The sequence below is a fragment of the Tubulanus polymorphus genome, chromosome 9 (assembly GCF_964204645.1).
Source record: "Tubulanus polymorphus chromosome 9, tnTubPoly1.2, whole genome shotgun sequence".
Classification (NCBI taxonomy): Eukaryota; Metazoa; Nemertea; class Palaeonemertea; order Tubulaniformes; family Tubulanidae; genus Tubulanus; species Tubulanus polymorphus.
In genome coordinates this window covers 11,028,400-11,048,251 of record NC_134033.1, presented here as the reverse complement: position 1 = coordinate 11,048,251, position 19,852 = coordinate 11,028,400, and the positions used below count along the sequence as shown (strand labels likewise).

The following is a 19,852-nucleotide window of genomic DNA, read 5'->3' as shown; positions in this document are numbered from 1 at the left end:
CACCCAACCACTAAATACGGGCCAGAGGATTTGCTCTGCTGACTGACGGAGACTACCTGCAATGTCGTGTAGCCACCGTTAATGAACGCCTGTCCGTCGTTACGAGATTTACCACTAATAGAACAACGATTTGAGACGATTTCATTTGTAACCAAGAGAGATTTAAACCATTATTGATTAAAACAAGATATTTCCTTTAATATACCACATCGTATGAAGTATTTCTTTATATATTTATTAGTGGTGGATGATGAAATCAGAGCAATGCGAAGTAATAGTAAAATAAACATGTTTAGAAACTTATATAACGGCTATAACCGGAAGGAGAACCGCAACGGCCCGCGTGAAAAATTCAAACAATCGATAATACATTCTTTTATAACTGTGAAACATAATAATACATTTCTAACTGGAAACTAACATGCTGTTCATTTATTTATCAAGATTGAGGTTAACGTATTGACACAAACTACGCATTAGTTATGTTAGAAGAACATGACCTAGTTATCGTTACTTTTATAACTTACAAATTCTGATTAGTCCGTGCAGTATTGTGAATTGTGAGTGAGCCATGTGCGGATTGGTTCTTACACCCAGAGTCCAGTTTCACAAAGATACTTGCGATCAAATTTTGATTTCTGATATCATGGTTCAAATCAAATATTTGTCGTGTAAAACTGGCCACAGAACCCGGTTTTACAGTCGTTACTGATACAAATGTGGTCTCAAATCCTAGACTGGTCTTTAATTCTAATATTAGTTATCAAATCTCCTTAAACTGGATCTAATTGTTAACGAAACCCTTGTGAAAAATGAAAAACATAGTTTCAAACCAACTATAAACTCTACCTACAACCATGAAAATGACCGAAATTTCTATTAACCGATTCAAGTGTCCGTCACTAGACACGATATTCCTGTATTGGTAGAGTTCTAGTTAGCTCATTCTCACATACTGATTAACATAATGCGCGTATTATCACCAGGATAATTTATTCTATCACAATATCGAAATCCGTTCCATGAAACGAAAATAAATCCGGAAGAAAACGTGTTAAATTATTCCAAATTTTCTTCCTTCGAAATCGATCATACAGAGACCTTAAAAGTCTCTATATATACGCTTATTGTATCTAAGCGGAAAAATCTAAACATCCTACTTCAAAATGCTATAGTAAAAGCATTTCTGAACTCACGAAGCGAACAAATAATTGCGTCTGGATCCAGTCCAGTCGACACACCCGAATACAACATAGACAAGTGGGCGAAACGTTACAATTCTAGGTTTGCGTTAACATTATTTTGAAGTAATACTCCGAAAGACAAATACTTATATCACATAAATCAATCTCATTAATTAATAAGTTACATATCATTTCGAACAAGAATTTTTCAAAATTCGTTTTCAAAATCTTAACAATTTCAACGTGTGGGCAAACCGAGCCACTCCGTCACCGAAAACATCGACAATCTTTTGGATCAATCATTGATCGCATATCGAAATTTGACCACTATTTCTGTTCCGACGAAGCGCTTGAAAGAGGCCTTAGCGATTTCCAAAAGTCTTTTTACCACCTTCTAAATCATAATTCAGAACACGACTTCTCAGAATATACATTACACGACTACTTGCAGCCATAGATATCATTATTATATCATTATATACAAAATGGGGTACCGACTGTGGCAAGCGAGGATTCCGCCAGGATCTCTTGTGGCACTGGGGTACCGCGCTTCTATCCGATGACTTTTCTGACAATATTCGGAATTTAGAAGCCTAAAAATTAAGTTCAAATTTCATCGAAAATTCACTGATTTTCACTACGAATGACCCAGTATTTTGTGGTGCCATCTGGTGAGTGCCGGTATCCCATTGCGATGTATCGAAGCGTAAAAAGCGGATTTTCCATATAGTATTCGTATTGTCTGATACATAACGTTTTTAATACTTTGATGATGATTTTCAAGCATATGCAGCAATATATTTACAGTTTATATAATGGGCCCTAATCAGTATAATGGTTATAATTGGTGAAATGCATGCATATAGCCCCATGATGATTTATATATAGAATTTACATTTTCTCACGTTAGATGGCGCATTTTCAAACGATGTAACGATAGGTGGTTTAAAATTGCGCATATTTGTAGTAATTTTGGTGGAACACGAGTCGTGGGATTCGCGAAAGCTTTAGACTATTAAGGCATCATACACAGAAATGGGGTGGGCTCACGATCTGTAGAAAAATCAATCCATTTTCTCTTTCTTGTAGTAAAAACTCAGTGGGTCAATAAATCTTCTTGACTTCCGGCACGAACTTTACGTTCGGTTTCGCGTTCTTTTTTCACGACTGTTCGTTCGACCACGATGTAACCGAGTGACATGGCCTCCTGTATCGAAATCGATTCGCCGTTCTCGGCGTTATAAAACGTGCCGGCTTTCTGGTTGACGATACCGCGAGATTTCGCCTCAGCCAGCGATATCTCGCTGAAGTCGGACGTATCGACGACGGCCGTTATGACGAACATTTGAATCTGCTGGCCGGAGAACTGAGACAGTTCCGGTGCCATGTGTGATATCTCCTCTTCTACCAACTCATCGGTGAATCGAGTTTTCAATTCTACGCACCTAAAATGAGGTAAGAAGGAATGGAGTTTGAAAATTTTAAAAATGTTAGATAACGTATGCAGCTATCAACCTGCATCATCTGTAAACCTCCCCCCTCCCCGACAGACTTTCCCCATGTTCCCAAAACATGTTTGTTCAGACGTCGCCGCCCACTGTGACTGTGACTGTGGGGGGGGGGGGGGGGTATACTGCTCAAATAAGTCTCAATCCACTACAATCATTGCTATCAGTGAAATACCACTCTCTCAGAAATTATTACTGCTTGAATATTCTCAACGCGAAGTCTCTTACTCACCTACGCATGAAGTGTCTAGTTTTACCGGAGTTCTTCCTTTCCTCGAGCTGCAAATCGACGGCGCGTGGTTTTCTCTTGTTATTGGCAGTTTCGATCAGCGCGGATGTTGTCTGCGAGAAGTTAGTCGCCTCGTAAAGATCATCGATTACCGAGTCGTATCCGTCTCCGCTTTCTAAATAGTTCGTTAACTTCTTCCTCGACGCGAGAATTTCTTCTTCCAATCTGTCACGAAATAAGATAATATTCAAATTTGTTTCTACATTTGTTGGCACGCTAAAATCTATAGTATTATCCTTGAGAGAATAGAAATTAAATCCAAAATGAGTACATGATAATTGTACAAGAAATACTATATTTGAAAATATTTGACCACTTTTTTTTAACATCAGATCGATTTTATACTTAGTGGGAAATTTCACTCGAATTTGATTGAAATGTATAAGGAAATTGAAGCGTGGTTACCGAGTAACCACTAGCGACACCTGGTTCAGTTCCACAGTTGTGAGTTAGAGTTAACTCTGAGTTAGGATCAGTTCATTTTCAATGGGGTTGGCTCTGGATTAAATCTTAACTCTCAACTGTGGAACTGAGTCATCGCTGAATCCTCTCGCTTGCCGCAGTAGCGTTTCCGCTGCCTCATTGACGTAAAACCTCTCCATTTATCGGCGTCAATATCCGATACCAAAACACACCGCATATTTATAGAAACCCTATTTAAGTTACTAAGCATTACGTACTTGCTCGCTCGTTTAAGAAGCACGTTGTCGGCGCCGTGGATCCCTAGGAAAATTGACGGTACTTTCAACTCAACGTTTCCTCGAGTTTTAACCTGAAACGAATATTCTGTTATTTTATGAAATCAATCAACAGGAAATTAGTATTTGAGTGATCTAATCCTTCTTCTTATAAACACACGTGTGTACGTTTGGTTACTTCTAATTATCAAGTTTCATTGGAAATATATATTTCGAAGTTCAATTATAGATTATAATCAAACTACTTGGTTTGTGGCTAGCTTATAGAGCTTAGACTAGCGTTTTGAATTAGAATAACATAAGATTTACATAAATAGAGATTGTGCTAATTTTTCCGATGGATTTCGATAATGAAATATGTATCGATCTTATCGATTAAATTTTACCTTCCAGATGTAGAAATCAGAGTTATCTAACAGGACAACTTTCTCGTTCTCTTCGATTTCCACCTGTAATGAAATCGAATGAAAATTCAATGAAATATGCACCCAGCGAAATCTTAAACTACTTTCAAAAGCCGAATACAAGTGATTATTCCGAAAATGTTGATAATTAAGGTTAAAACATCTATGCTTTCACTACCTCAAAATGTTTAACATAGAAAAACTATTTAAAACGCAAAAAACGCGTTCACAAACCGCATGATGGTACTTCAAGTTTGAACAGGTCAATTCGCTTATATTATGTAAAACTTTAAAAAAAAAACAAACGAAAACGTTCACCCCATGTCAGAAAATATTATAGAACATCCAAATCAAATATTATCATTCTATTTTCTAAAGTCCATTAAAAAGTACCATCACGCTGTGTGAACGCACTCAGTAGGGGTTAGGTTACGGTATATTTATAAATATAAGCATTCATTCATACATGGCTTTGTCGAGTAGAAAAAAATGGCCTTTTTAAATACATTTCTGTACGGGGAGGTATGAAATAATGTTTTTTTTAAATGTATATCTGAACGGCTCTATTATCTATTTGAAAACGTGTTCTTCAATACAGCGGTAATTATTTCCCTTAAAGGTTCGTAACGCGGGTGTTATAACGCTTTTATGTAGGCACTATGCTAGTTTTATTTGCCCACCGTTGAATGCAAATATGTGCTTCCATTTTTTGCCATTTCTGTTTTTATTTCTCGCTAGGGAATAAAACGTTCGATTTCATACTCGGGTATAATTAACTTTATTGCGGTAGCTATTAAAATGTTTCACCTACTCTTGTTTTATTTGTTATAATGTTCCACATGAGCCATTAAAAGTGAAATGTGATGAGTCTATTTATATATATCTGCATGCTTAAAAAGCGTACCCTTATTCAATGGCTGATATACGTATGGAATATAATAATACTGTTTGCGGCATGTCGCGAACCGCCCGTTTACATAGAATGATATATTTCGAGAATAATTTGAAAATCTGATGACCTCTCGTATAGGTCGCCTCGGAAGTTCACCAGCAGGTCATCCATATGAACTTTTAGATGAAATCCCCCTTAAAATCTACTGTGACGAAACAAGATCTACGGTTATGACACAATGCCTATAGAGATAGATAACTTTTTGCGTATTGGCATCTGAGATCAGACTCATCTCACCTCATCTGAAAGAATTAACACTACAAACTGATATGTTAAATGTATTTGACTGTAGAACTGCAGGTCTCGCCAATCTTTCAATATATGTTGAAGTTACAGCTTTCACCTAATTGCCGAATAGATGACGTCCTTACCCCTTCAATATCGAACGAACATAAAGCCTTGCACTGGATGAGACCATACTGTTGGAGAATTCGCTTTTTGACGGGTACAGAATTCTCTGCCTCCTTCTTCAATGTTTTCACTTTATTTGACCAGTTCAAAAAGTTATCCACCAATGCCTGTGTTAAAAACAAGAACAAACGGAGACGCGTTATAATTTTTAGACAACATTTATGTAGCCTACATATACCGTGAAATACCTATAATCTACCAAAGAGTACCAGTTGTGTTAGTCATACTATTACTATTGGTTGGGTGAAGATCTTCCCCGAGGAAACCTTAAATTCGGTAAAGCGAACCGTAGTTATTAACAACATTTTTCGTACGGTTATTTGCAAAAACTCTGCTGATTTATAGGAAAAACAATTTTCCACTGAATGTGTAGTGAACAACTTATCGATCACAGTGTTCACGTATATTGAATTATTCAGTTCATTTACAATTTAATAGATAAAACGCAATAGTTTAGAACAATTATTCCTATGGAACCCATTGCAAGCGACCGCTGTTACCAATAAGGGGTTTTTGACGGGTTCAATTCGCGTAGTAAAACAGCACGGTAACATATGTTTAGAGTTGCACGATTTGAGATATATATCTACTGCGTAAAAACATTCTACGTTACAAATTCTCTAATCTATCATGGAATGTTGATAGTTTTAAAACTAGAGTGGTTTGAAATTTAGAGAGTTATTCTACCATCGTTTCCTAGCTTAATGCGATCGTCTGCGGTGCATATCTGCAACCCATCAAGAAACTCTAAGACCTCGGGTTTTGTGGGCTATATTTCAAACGATTGTGTTTGTACATGTACCCGGGTTCTACAGAATGACCGATGACTTTTAAACAGCGTGTTAATCTCGATGAAGCTAAATTCGGCCTAATTCACGTTCTAAGCGAATTAGAGCCCGACGTGGTTGTGTGAACCTGTTACCGTAGAGATAGATATTATGATAGAATATCAATGTTGGGCATATGTTCAATCAAGGCACCAGTATCAGTATATACGGGTACACAGCCGCAACTGTATCAGCAGGTGCGACAATAGATATAGTAAGTGAAAATATTGTATTACTGATATTATATCGGATTTATAAAAATTCCACAATCACTATTAGTTATAGCAATACTAGACTGCTTGGTTTGGTAATAGCAGGATAGAGTGTTGAAATTAGACCCGAGAACTCTAAAACAAAAACCTATTCCAGCTCTCTAGATTCGAGTGAATTCTAATTCCGATATCGTCTGCTATTCGATAACGGGTTTTCTGCCTGACAAATAGAAATAGTTATTGAAATGAAAAAAAGAAAATTATTGTCGCAGCAGATAACCCTGATATAAAGTGAATTTATGAATATTATTATTTGATTAAATGAAATCGTGGTGACTTACATTGCACGTGGTCTTGAAGCGCATTCGATATCTTTTATCATCAGTTTGCACGATTTTGTCGACAAAAGACGCCACCTCAGATCCGTACTGGTCACAGTCATTAAACAACTTGAAAAACTACAAACGTATACAATTTTCGTAAGGTTTTATGTAACATAATTCAATATTCCTGTATTTGTTCCAGTCGAAAATGAATTAATTTGTCTGATCTTATAATAGGCAAATTTCAAATTTCGTGTTTTGAAAATGTCTAGGAATGTTCCCGCAGTTGTGGTATAAATAACGGTCATACCTGGTAGTAGTTTTTGAGATTTGCTTGATGTATCTGACAGCATTGCATCAGTTTGCGAACCTGTTCAGCCTTCAGGTCAAAATCGTGTCGCGAAATCTACGATAAATAGAATGGATTAAACGAAGAGTTAGCATTTATGTTTGTGAGGTTGACCTTTACTGGATAAAGAAAAGATTTGTGTTCAAAATATACAAGTTTAATGGTAAAATCTATTGTTGAAAAAATAACCATAGAGGTGATTATCATAAAGACCTCGCTGGCCCAAAAATTAGCCCCAACCTCAGCCCTAACATACCCGTAACTCTAATCCGAGCTTACCCGTAACCCTAGCCCTAGCAGGACTATAACCTGCGACCTACAGCATGTCAGCCGAGCACCCTAACCACTTGACAACTGAGGACCGGTGACTGACCGAGTTTGTGAGTATGCCTGGTCAGTGTGGTGACCAGTCAGGTGTGGTCGACACTAGTAAGTCACTGATAGTTGTACCCTGTGCCTTATTCTCTAATTACAAGAATATGTACAAGGCCTATTACTAGGAATTTCAAATTTTAAGTCATGTATGATTTGAGGGGTCTATTTGAGGATATCTTTATGAAAAGACTTTTTGTGTTCTATACGCGGCCCATCCAGCCCTGAGGAAAGTTCCCTTTTGATTGTAACCAAACACTTAGTGAACTTTAATTCCAGAATTCTGGTATTTTTACATGATTTACTGCGGTAGGACGCTGTCAATTAGTATTGCATTGAAGGATTTTTTAAAAGGAATTTGACATTAAAACTAATATCTTTTTAGACCGGTATTTGTTATACCTTGATTTGAATGTCAATGGAAACATGCGAGAATTTTTACATGGAATATATATAAATAAGTATATATGCATCATATATATTAATTACTAAATATAAACATACTTCACGGGTAATTTAAAAGTTGTGAATAAAGAACATGCGAGGTTTACGTTCAGTATTTACTTGTATACAAGTTAATCTATGTAGACTAGAAACGTTTAACATAACATGTTATGAAATAGAAATTGTTTAAGTATAAGAATGAATAGGAATAAACAATATATATATATATATATATATATATATATATATATATATATATATATATATATATATATATATATATATATATATATATTCGGACACAGACTAGACATATATTTCTTACGTAAAACAGTTAAACTAATATATACGTATATATTGATTGTACTGTTGTATAATGTTCACTCAACCGAAGCGAAATCACACAAAAAAAATCTGACGCTCGAAAACGAGGTGCTCCTATATAAGTGCAAAAAGTGCAAATTTCATTCTTAAAACCGTTATTTTCAATTTCAATTCATTCTTCGTAAAACCAACAGCTATGGAATTGTGGGTAATGTATCGATAACTGTGGCTGATTCGAGCATCGTGAATATATTTCTTCTACATCATCCTCCTTTAGAACGAATTAAAACATATCTCGCGGCGCAATAACAAGCTTAAACTATAATTCTAGCCGTTCTTGTAGATGACAATGAAGCAATATATTCACGTGGCCCGAATCAGCCACTATAGATTTGCCAAATTATGAGCCATTTCATCGTAACTACGGCTATAAACTGGAGTTAGATTGAAGGTAAAAATTATGTCACGCGTTATTGGAAGAGAACCCGTATTGAAATTGAAACTACGGACAGAAATGACTATAGATTTTTCATCAAGTAATTTGATGTTACAATTCTTACCTGATCGCCGGAAAATCCCTAAGATATAGAAAATGATACAACATATGACAGAGCAATAGTAGCTAAAGCGGTGTTAGGGTGGTGTCAGTTGGAGCCCTGACTTATACTAATGACTGGTAATGTAATCAAATACCAGTCATTTTGTGGGGCTCGATTTCGCCTCCCTGTAGTGACAATGCTGTGTAGAAAACGAAAACGAAAGCATCCCGATAAACACAGATTGTGCATCTTTTTGGCGGAAAACAAAAATGGCGTGCGAGAAATTGTGAAAAAGACATGAACATTCTGGAGTGTGTCGGTCGCAATGATTACCATTCCATTTTAATAGTCAATGAATTTGATTTTTCTGTAACTTGTTCTGATCATGATACAGTGAAAAGAACTATTTCAAATGCACAATATACGACTAGTTGGGTTTTAGAAACTGGTCGCGTTATATCAAAACCACATACAGCAGACTCCGCTTGTCTCGTATCTCGCGGACCAAAAAGTCTCTACGGGTTTAGGGTTAGGTGACGTCGGAGCGGATGAAATAGAGTAAGAGTATTTGTGATATATTGTTCGGGACACGTGATGAAGCCAGTCAATCGATTGACTGCCGGATAAATAAATACCTCTTGAGTGAATGTGAATATATGTAAATTATTGATATCTATGAATTTATAGCATTCATATTCGATCGAATAAAACACATCGAATATACCCTGGATAGAGAGGGTAGGTCTGCAGCTGTACTCATTATAATGAATATAAACTGCGATTGACTTGTCCCCACGTCAATGTTTGTTGCTATCTTTTTATGAATATAAATGTTTTTATCTAATTTGCGAGATTTTTGAACCTCTGTCGCGCAATCTCAATCCAGTCCCTCTAACCTTGGAGTACAGTCTGATTACTCCAAGCTCAAGCTGATGATCTAAGCCGCGCAGCCGGTCTGTGTGGCAGGTTTTCATACTGTGGCGAGAAGTTCGAATCCCTGTCGAGGGAGGATGGACTTTATGTTACAACCAAACAAATATACTAAACCACGGACTCTAAAACGATGAACTCTCTTCGTTTTAAGAGTCCGTGATTAAACGAATTAAAAAAATTGCGCATGAAGCGGAATGAAAGAAAGAGTGACACGAATCAGTCAGTTATTTCAATGTGATTCTTGACAACGATTGCAGTAAAGTTTGTTTATCCCGACCGTGCGTTTCGACTGTAAATTCTTACCGACTTGATTTTGCGTTTTCCACCATAATCCTCGTAAGAATCCTGTGGCTTCAAAGCGTTGCGGTACGTCTTTACCACCCAGTCCTGTATGAAAATAATTAGAAAAAAAATCCCGTGTGCAATTCCTCTTTCATTTGTCATATTTACATAGAAAAAAGTCCCGGTCCTCACAGCCTAAACAGAAACGATGTAGTATTTTAGATTATCGTAGTTAGTATCTAAATTCTAGGACGAAAAGACCAAAGATCTACATTTGGAAATACATAATTTCAAAGTTTTCTGGTCAAAATCGGATGAAATCTAACTTAAATCGAAAAGATCACATATGTATTTTGTGATTACGATAGAAAGATGAGATTATTTACACTTACCGAACAAAATTCTAAAAATCCCTTGTGTTCATTTTGTTTCTCAATGTGCACCCTGAAAATATATATATACACACTTGATAAAATGCCTGATTATAAATGATTTACTCGGTGTTTGGTTTTTAAATATGATTCTCGACACAACAGAGCTCCCCTGGGTTTGATATGACTCTAATCCTTCCACAAGAATGACAAGAAATCGAACAACAAGCCATAAGATTCCACAAATGTAACCTATTGGGTCTGGAGATTCATTTGAGGTCTCAGTGGTTTCTTCTACGAGGTGTCTGTATGTAAGCGGTTACTCATCGGTTATCAGCGCTTCAGATACTTCAAATATTAACGACTCTTCATAATTCAACTGTGGATGAAACAACGGCAAAATAACATCGAAAAGTCAATCTTTTGATAGAGTCATAAATTAGACAATTTGGATTTCATAGCCTGGAAAATAGATCGAGGTAAAAATTAACTAAATTCGACCAACGTAAAAGCGATTAGTCACGCGTCAGCCAGATTAACGACGTTGCTAATTATGGACACTTCTATTGTCGAGAAGGCAATCGAGCGAGTTTAAAGCGAGCAGTAGAATTTATTCACAAAGATTCAGATTCAGATTCAGATTTAATTTATTGCTCCAGAAATCAATTTTTTCGAGCACAGGATACAAAAAAAAAACAATTTACAGCTATAAAATTACGGTTACTCCAGTTACATTTATAACATACAGTGACAGTTTCTTCTTCTGTACGCATCATTATACACGTGATGTGCACAGCGATGGCTAGATGAGGCTATTTACCTTTTTATAAATACTGCTAGCTTCCTCAAGATGTTTGGGTCTTGTGATGTAAAAATATTCATAAATTTTAGTTAGGGATATTTACTAGTTGTTGCAGTATGTAGCGACTTCTTAAACTTTCAAAAAAGTACACTCCATTATGAAATGGTACCCGACGGAAGGAAAGGTTATGCATATTGTCATTGGAGCAAAGAAAACAAGAGCGTTTACAGTATAATGAATGTGTCTCAGTCGGGAGTTTTCTGTTCCACGAAGAAATGATCAACAAACAATGTTTTACGTGGCATTTTTCACATGTTCATAATATTATCTTTACGTGCCTTAAACCAGCATAACCATGGACTCTAAATTCCTTTCAGAGTCTACGGAATTGTATCATAACTCTTATCTTGGGAGTAATCAAATAATTACTCCTATTTGACACCATCTAAAACGTCTACAGTCCCAGACAGATTGTAAAACGATCTATGTCGCACCTGTCAAACCGTCTAGCACCAACACCTTTTATCCAGTCGCGGAAAAAATGTAAATATTTGTATGTATCCTACTTACGATCGTCTGGAACTCAGCCGCCTTCGACCGACGAAGTGTTTCGACCGTAAAAACACCATGACAGGAATGACGGCGATGGTCAGAGTCAACATACAGAAACAGTACAATACAATGATAAACACCTCCATGTTTTGCCACCATAGACTATGACCGCTCTGTGCCTGGTTCGAGCCATATAGATAGAATAATGGCGCTCGAATCCAGATGGCTGTCTTCGGTTTGAGCCATCTGTGCGCTCAGTTTAGTTAAATGTTTGTTGACAATAGTGCGCGCGAGCGCGCGTGATATATGTGTATTATTGCATAAATGTCAATTTTCACCGGCATTTATTGGTAAAGCAAATGTTTTCGTAATTCACACAGGCGTTACCACAGCAGCCCCTGGGAGGGGGCAGATGACTTATCAACTGAACACTGAGAGATCAGGGTAGCCTCACCCATCCAGGCTCTAGAATGAATTGTATTTGGCTACGGGTCAAGCGGTGATCACGTTTGACCGCGCAACACCAGCTGCCTCGTGGTATCCATGTCATGAATATACAGTTGAAGTTTAGATATTTACGTGACCTGAATAAGGCGAAGTAAAACATCAAATGATGATTCTCTAGCTTCAAGTACAATTTTCATGAATGTGGGACTGGGTTTAGCGTCTATAGTTCTTTAAGGACTAAACCCGGTTCAAACTGTTTTAATGAGCTAGTGTGAAAAAAAATCAGTTCATTTATCAATCGTATTAATATTAATGATAATATATGTTATGCATTTAGCTTTCGCTACAAGTGTAAATATCTTATAGTGGCTTCATCAGTTGAATGCTGCATTTATGTTGAATAATGCAATACTTGATCCTGAATCAAGGAATTAGAAAATTTACCCTACGTTATGAGGTTATTGAAACTGATGAATTTTGCAAGCTGGGTTACTCGCAAGTTTGGTACATTTAGTTGGACATTGAACAGGGTGTAAACTTGACCCGCAGCTTTTGGTTTGACCGATCCATGAAACTGAACCTTGAAATTTTGTTACAAATCCTATAAGAAGGACCACCGTCTACCGGGCATATCAGGCCGAACAGTTTTGGCCGATAGAATATTTAATCTCGTTATACAATATTCGAACTGTTTTAGATGATATTTACAGCTGTTACAGTCAGTTACTAGTTTCGAGTGTCGAGTGTTTGATCGTTAAAATTCAATTTGAATACCTAATTGGCAGGCTGGGTCCATATCATTATCATTGTTCAAATATCATATTCGCAAATAGAGCAGTCGTTTTAATTTGCATAATTAATGTTTTGAATGTTATTTTATAAAAAAAGAAATTGGTGTTCTAGATCAGCGCGCATTCTAGAAATCCCCTGGACCCAGTTCCACAGTTGTGAGTCAAGGTTTAACTCAGAGTTAACTCATCGAAAATAAATTAACTTTAACTCAGAGTTAACTCTAACTCACAACTATGGAGCTGGGTCCTGAAAACTAATTTGGCGATGAATACCCCATTTCTAATGGAGTTTATTAGTGTGATTTCTCAGTGAACAACCGAAGTGAATATTATAGATCTGCTTATGATTCATAGGTAAACATGATTGATTCGTTACAGCGCTCGACTCGCTTAACGCGATCATAGCGCAATTAATAATCGCAGGTGAATATATTCGTGAACTAATTAATTTCTATACTAGAAAAATATGTCGAAATCTACTTTGTTTTCGTTCTATAAATTTGCGTTGACTGTTGACCTTGACCTCACTGAATAAAGAAATATCGATTATCATCATTGACCTAGCAGTTCAGCTAATTTGAAAAATTAATATATATGCCTCTTTAAATCCGGTGAATTAGAATTGTTTCTTTTTGTTAGATATTAACGTATTCCGCGGGAGTAGGAGGATAGACTGTTCACGCAATGCCAGTTGTTTGTTGTTGCACATAGAATAATATTATAGGAAGAATCCCGGTGTAGTGAAATTTCAAAAATTCAAGAGTTCGTTTCAATCCTTAAAAAATATTCAATCAGTTATTTTACGTTTCATGTTTGTCATCTTAACTCCAGATAATAAACAAACCAAACATTTCCAAATATAACATGTAACAAATTCCTATATGTAAACAATACAGCAAATCATGTTTATGTTTATCTTGCTTCGCGTCTTGTGGATCTTGATTCCCCTGAGACTTAAACCCTATTGGATTATTCATTCAACCTCACGTCGGGACCACAGCCTTTGAAGTGTTGCCCGTGCACTGTTAGCAGGACGAGTTTTTTTTATCATCATTTCATTTTTTATCATCAATCTCATCCTGATTGTATCAATTATGAATATTTTTCTGCTATTGCCAACATATTCAGCAATTCAAATCACGAATTTCGCTTTAACGCGGTACCATTATATGTTCTAGTCGGTAACGCCGTTTTTTGGGTGAGGGGAGGGGTGTCTAATGGGTCTGATTTGTCACAGTTCGTATTAAACGACGTCGGTGGCACAGATTCTCAAAATGCTACTCAATCAAATCGTCGAAAGTGAATTACATGTATCGAGAATTATTGCGATCAATTTATTGTTTGTACCGTAATTATCGTAAAAACGCGGTTTCTAGGTTTCTATTACGTACGCACAGGGCACAGTGGCTGTGAGATCCATGGATCACACAGAGCACAGTGGCTGTGAGATCCATGGATCACACAGAGCACAGTAGCTGTGAGATCCATGGATCACACAGGGCACAGTGGCTGTGAGATCCATGGATCACACAGAGCACAGTGGCTGTGAGATCCATGGATCACACAGGGCACAGTGGCTGTGAGATCCATGGATCACACAGGGCACAGTGGCTGTGAGATCCATGGATCACACAGGGCACAGTGGCTGTGAGATCCATGGATCACACAGAGCACAGTGGCTGTGAGATCCATGGATCACACAGGGCACAGTGGCTGTGAGATCCATGGATCACACAGAGCACAGTAGCTGTGAGATCCATGGATCACACAGGGCACAGTGGCTGTGAGATCCATGGATCACACAGAGCACAGTGGCTGTGAGATCCATGGATCACACAGGGCACAGTGGCTGTGAGATCCATGGATCACACAGGGCACAGTGACTGTGAGATCCATGGATCACACAGGGCACAGTGGCTGTGAGATCCATGGATCACACAGAGCACAGTAGCTGTGAGATCCATGGATCACACAGGGCACAGTGGCTGTGAGATCCATGGATCACACAGGGCACAGTGGCTGTGAGATCCATGGATCACACAGGGCACAGTGGCTGTGAGATCCATGGATCACACAGGGCACAGTGACTGTGAGATCCATGGATCACACAGGGAACAGTGGCTGTGAGATCCATGGATTTATCAGAAATCACTTCGTATATCTATGTTAATATATGAGTAAAAATGTGTATAGACCTATATATTCTATTATAATCATAGGTAGTCGCGAACACGCGGCAGATACTAAAAACTATCGAATTAAAAACGAAAACTGGTTTATGATTTTCTAAAGGGACGACTCTTTAGCTGTCATTCGCAGTCGTGAAACCTGTTAGAAATATCTAAAGAATAATTTACATATAATATATATATATATATGTATATATATATATATATATATATATATATATATATATATATATATATATATATATATATATATATATATATATATATATATATATATATATATATATATATATATATATATATATATATATATATATATATATATATATATATATATATATATATATATATATATATATATATATATATATATATATATACACAGTTTGAAAAAATTGAATGTGTAAATGTGTTTTTAAATAATGCATAGACGCCTGCTCTCTCTATTAGCGTCTCTATACTCCCAGCGACCGAGGAGGCCAGCAAGCGGAAGTGTTACAAGTTCATTTTTCAAAAGCGGACAACTTTCGGATTTTGGGCGGTTCTGCGTAACCCCCTTTTACCAAACCATCCCCCTCCTCCCACGCTACGGGCCTGTTCTACGTAGATGACATTTTCGCCTTTCACTGGAGAGAGTGCAATTTAGAATCACTAGCAGCGGGTTCCTAAACTAGTAATTGACAATCCCTAGTGATTTTCCATTAAGGAGTACAGTACGCATTTTAGTGTATTTTGCTTTATTGGAATGTGGAATCCGTTAAATAGTTAAAATGTTTAAAGTGAACTAATTAACCGGAATTTAGATTCAAATATGAATAACGGGCCCATAAACCATGAACCGGGTTCGGTGCATGTTGTTGTGGCGAGTTCGTTTGGCTATGGTCCAAAAAACAAACAAACATTACCTGGTCACCCCCCCCCCCCCCCCAGAAAATTAGTCCTAATTTCCAAGCATTTTGAGCGTTTTTAAGCACTGCTTAATCATCCTAATATGTTTAAAATGAAGCGTATATCTTGAAATTTGTAGCGTTGAAAAACTGTAAAATAAATAATGCTAAGGAAGTCTTCCTGTTATATTACAAAAATGATTTGTTTTAGACTTTTCATTTCGATTCGAGCATAAACACAAGATAGTCCTCGAGACACCCACATTCAATCGGAATGTGCTGAGAATAAATGACGCGATAAATTCATTCGTATAAAATGACAAACGGGTTTTCATTTGAAAATGAAAAGAAAATGTTTTGTCCAAAATGTTTAAATGTATGTTATTCTAGATTGGTATTTTATACGTATAAATGGAATGTTAGAAAATTCTACATTTGTGAATCACTTTCGATGACGAAATTGCTGGAATTCGCAGGAATTTTGCTGGAGGTTTTTCATACATTTCCCAAACCTGTAAACGCCCTCACGTTTTCGGGCGTGCGACCTGTATGAGTCAAATTAGTAATAGCAGGAATAACCCCAGCCTAGACTTCCAGACTTTCCCCATCTATCCCGAGACGTGATTCCGTACAGAATTGACGCTTTATCTAAACCCGAGTTATATATCACGAGGCAGCGCGCACTTTGCCCTGGTTTAGTATAACGATTGAACGGAAGCGACAGGTGCTTATATACATGGGCGATATGAAATACGTTATATGTACCGTTAAGTGTTTTATCGAAAAACGATAATTTCACCTCTCTACGTCAGAAACGAAAAACTTAGAACTCTTAGGCGCTGTTGTTAATATTTCATTTCGAAACGCGCAGTTCTATATAGAGAACACCTATCTATTCTAATATCACAGGAGGCGCAGTTAACATTGAGCACTCGATAAACAAAGTTACCAAAATATGCACGCAGGTCCGTATTGCCAATTAGCTCAACATGTCCATTCCTCTTGGGACCTGAAAATTTATCTCGTTAAAGGGAAATCCTGATTAAATAAGTCATTTTCTCGTATATCGAAGGACTGCAAAATATTGTCTTGATTAGACCAAAATCCGGATTAAGCCGATCCGGATTTTAACGGGTTTTACTGTATTTCTTAGATCTCTTCGTCGATCAGAGTCGAAACTGATCGTAATTTAGCCGCGTTAATCGTTTGTAGTCAAGTCGTCTATGTATCAGCAGGAAATTGCGTCTGAAGGCTTCTATTTTTCGGCACTTGTTGCACTTACCTTTTCAGAACCCACCCCTCCCCCAATGTCTTTTTCTATGGTTCCGACCCTGAACATCATTGTCAATGCAGCTCAACTCGAGGAAATACTTGGCCGACAACCCAGCCCAGTGCAACCAGGTTAAACCCAGCCCAGTGCGACTAGGGGTACAAACCACCCCAGTGCGAACAGGGTAACAAACCACCCCAGTGCGACCAAGGTTTATGCCCAGCCTTTGCATTCGACTCGTTTGAATGAATTCAATCAGTATAATTTGGAATATAGATAACTATATTAGAAATGCGTACAATATTTGATATATGCGGTGCAAATGACATCTGGTTATTTAGCATAATAATGTATCATTCGTTTGAACACAACATAGACTCTATATCCAGACAGGATGACAGTGTCATTTGAATATGTATGTATCAAATATAATAAAAACACTTTTGTTACGATTAGTTAATTTTTCTAACTGATTTCTACGTTGTTATTTGCTGTCAGGTGTTTATGGCCCACCCGGGGACCGGCGGTTTATGATAACACTATCATCGAAGAAACTTGAATGAATATTTTGTAACAGTGCATCTGCCCCGGTGAATATCTGACTCTTCTTGACTGTTCTTAGTTTTGGTTTCATTAAGAAATATAACCTCATCGTAATTAGCAATCTATATTTGTTCCACTACAACATAAATATCTATCTACATGTATTTCAAAATACGTGCAGAAATAGGACTATATAGGGCCAGCACAACTAGAGCAAACATCAGAAGGGGCTTGTTGCATAAAGCATTTCCTCCCCGAGAACACCCTGAAAAACAAGGTTTAGGCCTATACGCTGGGAGATAAGGGAAAATCTCTGATTCAAACAGTGATCGTAATCAACACCTATACTCACCGATCGATATTGGTTTCTCTGGACATCTTCTTGTAGTTTTTCTTCTTAGTGTTAATCCAACGTTTGTTTGTTGACGAATCACTTTTCACCGATGCCCTGTCGACGACGTTGTAGAAGTTGTTACTATTATTGCCGTTCAAGTAATTATTCGTCTTGTTGTAATAACCGCCACCAGCGCGATCGGTACTGTTATTACTACTATTACGACTGGAGTCATAATTATTTCCGCGAGAAATCGGCACTATTAAAGGCCTAGTGACCGAACGTAGGCGCGTCAAACCTGTTTCGGGCATGTTGCTTTGATCGTGATAGAGTTTTAGTTAATGTTTTATAGTGAGTCTCTGTCGTGTTGTACTGACGCAGTAACTGTTTACACATCCAATGTCGTCTGGTAAGCTCTCGCTCTATCGACTGGTTCGGTGCTGCTGCGGCGGCAGACGGTCGATAAACGTTTGACGCTTATATTAACGCTTCCCAAATGGACGACTATTTCGAAACGTCCAGACAAGCGTATGAAAATATATAAATGATTGTTCTGTCCTTGAAGTCCAGACAAGCGTACAGAAATATCTAAATGATTGTCCTGTCCTTGACGTCCAGACAAGCGTCACAAAAATATATAAACAATAGTTCTGATTATGGTTTTTAGTTGAAAACTAACTCGCGTGTCGCAGTTGGAATACCGTACAGTAGTTAGTTCATATATTGACCGTTAATGATAAATAGTATGAATATATGAATGTATTGAGCAATATTTCAATATATCTGTCAATTGTCTAATGTTTTTGTAAAGTCTGTTGAGATATTTTATGTGATGGACTGTAAATAGATATTATTATTTTAGATATTATTATTAGGGGCAGCATTTTGCGTTCAAGATCTGTCCACGCGGCTAAATGATGGCTTTGACACTTGAGGTATGTTCTCATTTAAAATGAACATGGATAACGGTCTTCAATGCGCATAGGACTTGTGTTTTATAATATCACGTGCTCGCATAGTTTTTTTTGTTTCTGATGTTTCGACTGTGTAAACTCAGTGTCATTCCCGCGGGAAAACTGCCTACGTTGGTGACTGGGAAGTTGCCTCCTGACACCGGTCTCATTAAAAACTACCAAAACATAATTGTGACAATTGATTAACCGGGCTCCACCGCCTTAATGATTCACTGACGGTCTTTCATTACGCATAGAACTGTCAGTCAACCATCGGAGCGGTGTGTACGTTTTACTATAACTGTAAATAAAAACCCGATCAAGACTGTACATACGCAATTGTACAAACATATATGTCAATATATCAAACTGCTACCGTCTCCAACTTTTACTTTTAGGCAAACTCAGTACCAGATGTGAAGATCCAACTGCGCCCCTTGACGGAGAAACCCATCCTCATCGGAGCTGCACCGTCGATGTCATACGTACCAACTACTCTTCGGATACCAGGACCGTACTCTCATCTGGAAATTTGCGTTACGAAATGTGCTTCCTTTTAATCTAGTCAACTCGCGGGACTTTCAATTTAGAGGATTTCTACATCAACATCTACCCGAGAAAAATCTACGATACACGTAGAAAACGAGACCAAAAAATATATA

At 37.4% G+C, this 19,852-nt stretch overlaps 1 protein-coding gene across 2 annotated transcripts; it reads right to left on the bottom strand.

The window, feature by feature from the left end:
- Window positions 1-196: 196 nt before the first annotated feature.
- Window positions 197-18,654, bottom strand: LOC141911233 (uncharacterized). Of its 2 annotated transcripts, none has more exons than XM_074802215.1 (10): window positions 18,256-18,654; window positions 10,444-10,495; window positions 10,073-10,156; window positions 7,119-7,214; window positions 6,827-6,943; window positions 5,407-5,553; window positions 4,066-4,128; window positions 3,662-3,753; window positions 2,925-3,146; window positions 197-2,629 (listed from the first exon to the last, which is right to left on the bottom strand). In XM_074802215.1, exons 1-10 carry the CDS (start codon window positions 18,546-18,548, stop codon window positions 2,281-2,283), a joined length of 1,515 nt encoding a protein of 504 aa, XP_074658316.1. In that variant the 5' UTR covers window positions 18,549-18,654; the 3' UTR covers window positions 197-2,280. The 2 variants fall into 2 exon arrangements, with proteins under 2 accessions (XP_074658316.1, XP_074658317.1); XM_074802216.1 differs by lacking the exon at window positions 18,256-18,654 and adding an exon at window positions 11,795-11,900.
- Between the last annotated feature and the right edge of the window lie 1,198 nt (window positions 18,655-19,852).

Bases quoted from the DNA above. Each gene is read 5' to 3' on its own strand.
- LOC141911233 (XM_074802215.1), bottom strand. From the start codon at position 18,548: ATGCCCGAAACAGGTTTGACGCGCCTACGTTCGGTCACTAGGCCTTTA. The intron at 4,129-5,406 runs GTAAGGACGTCA...ATTTCATTACAG, and splicing joins GTTCGTTCGATATTGAAGGG to GTGGAAATCGAAGAGAACGA. The intron at 2,630-2,924 runs GTGAGTAAGAGA...ACCTCATTTTAG, and splicing joins ACTAGACACTTCATGCGTAG to GTGCGTAGAATTGAAAACTC.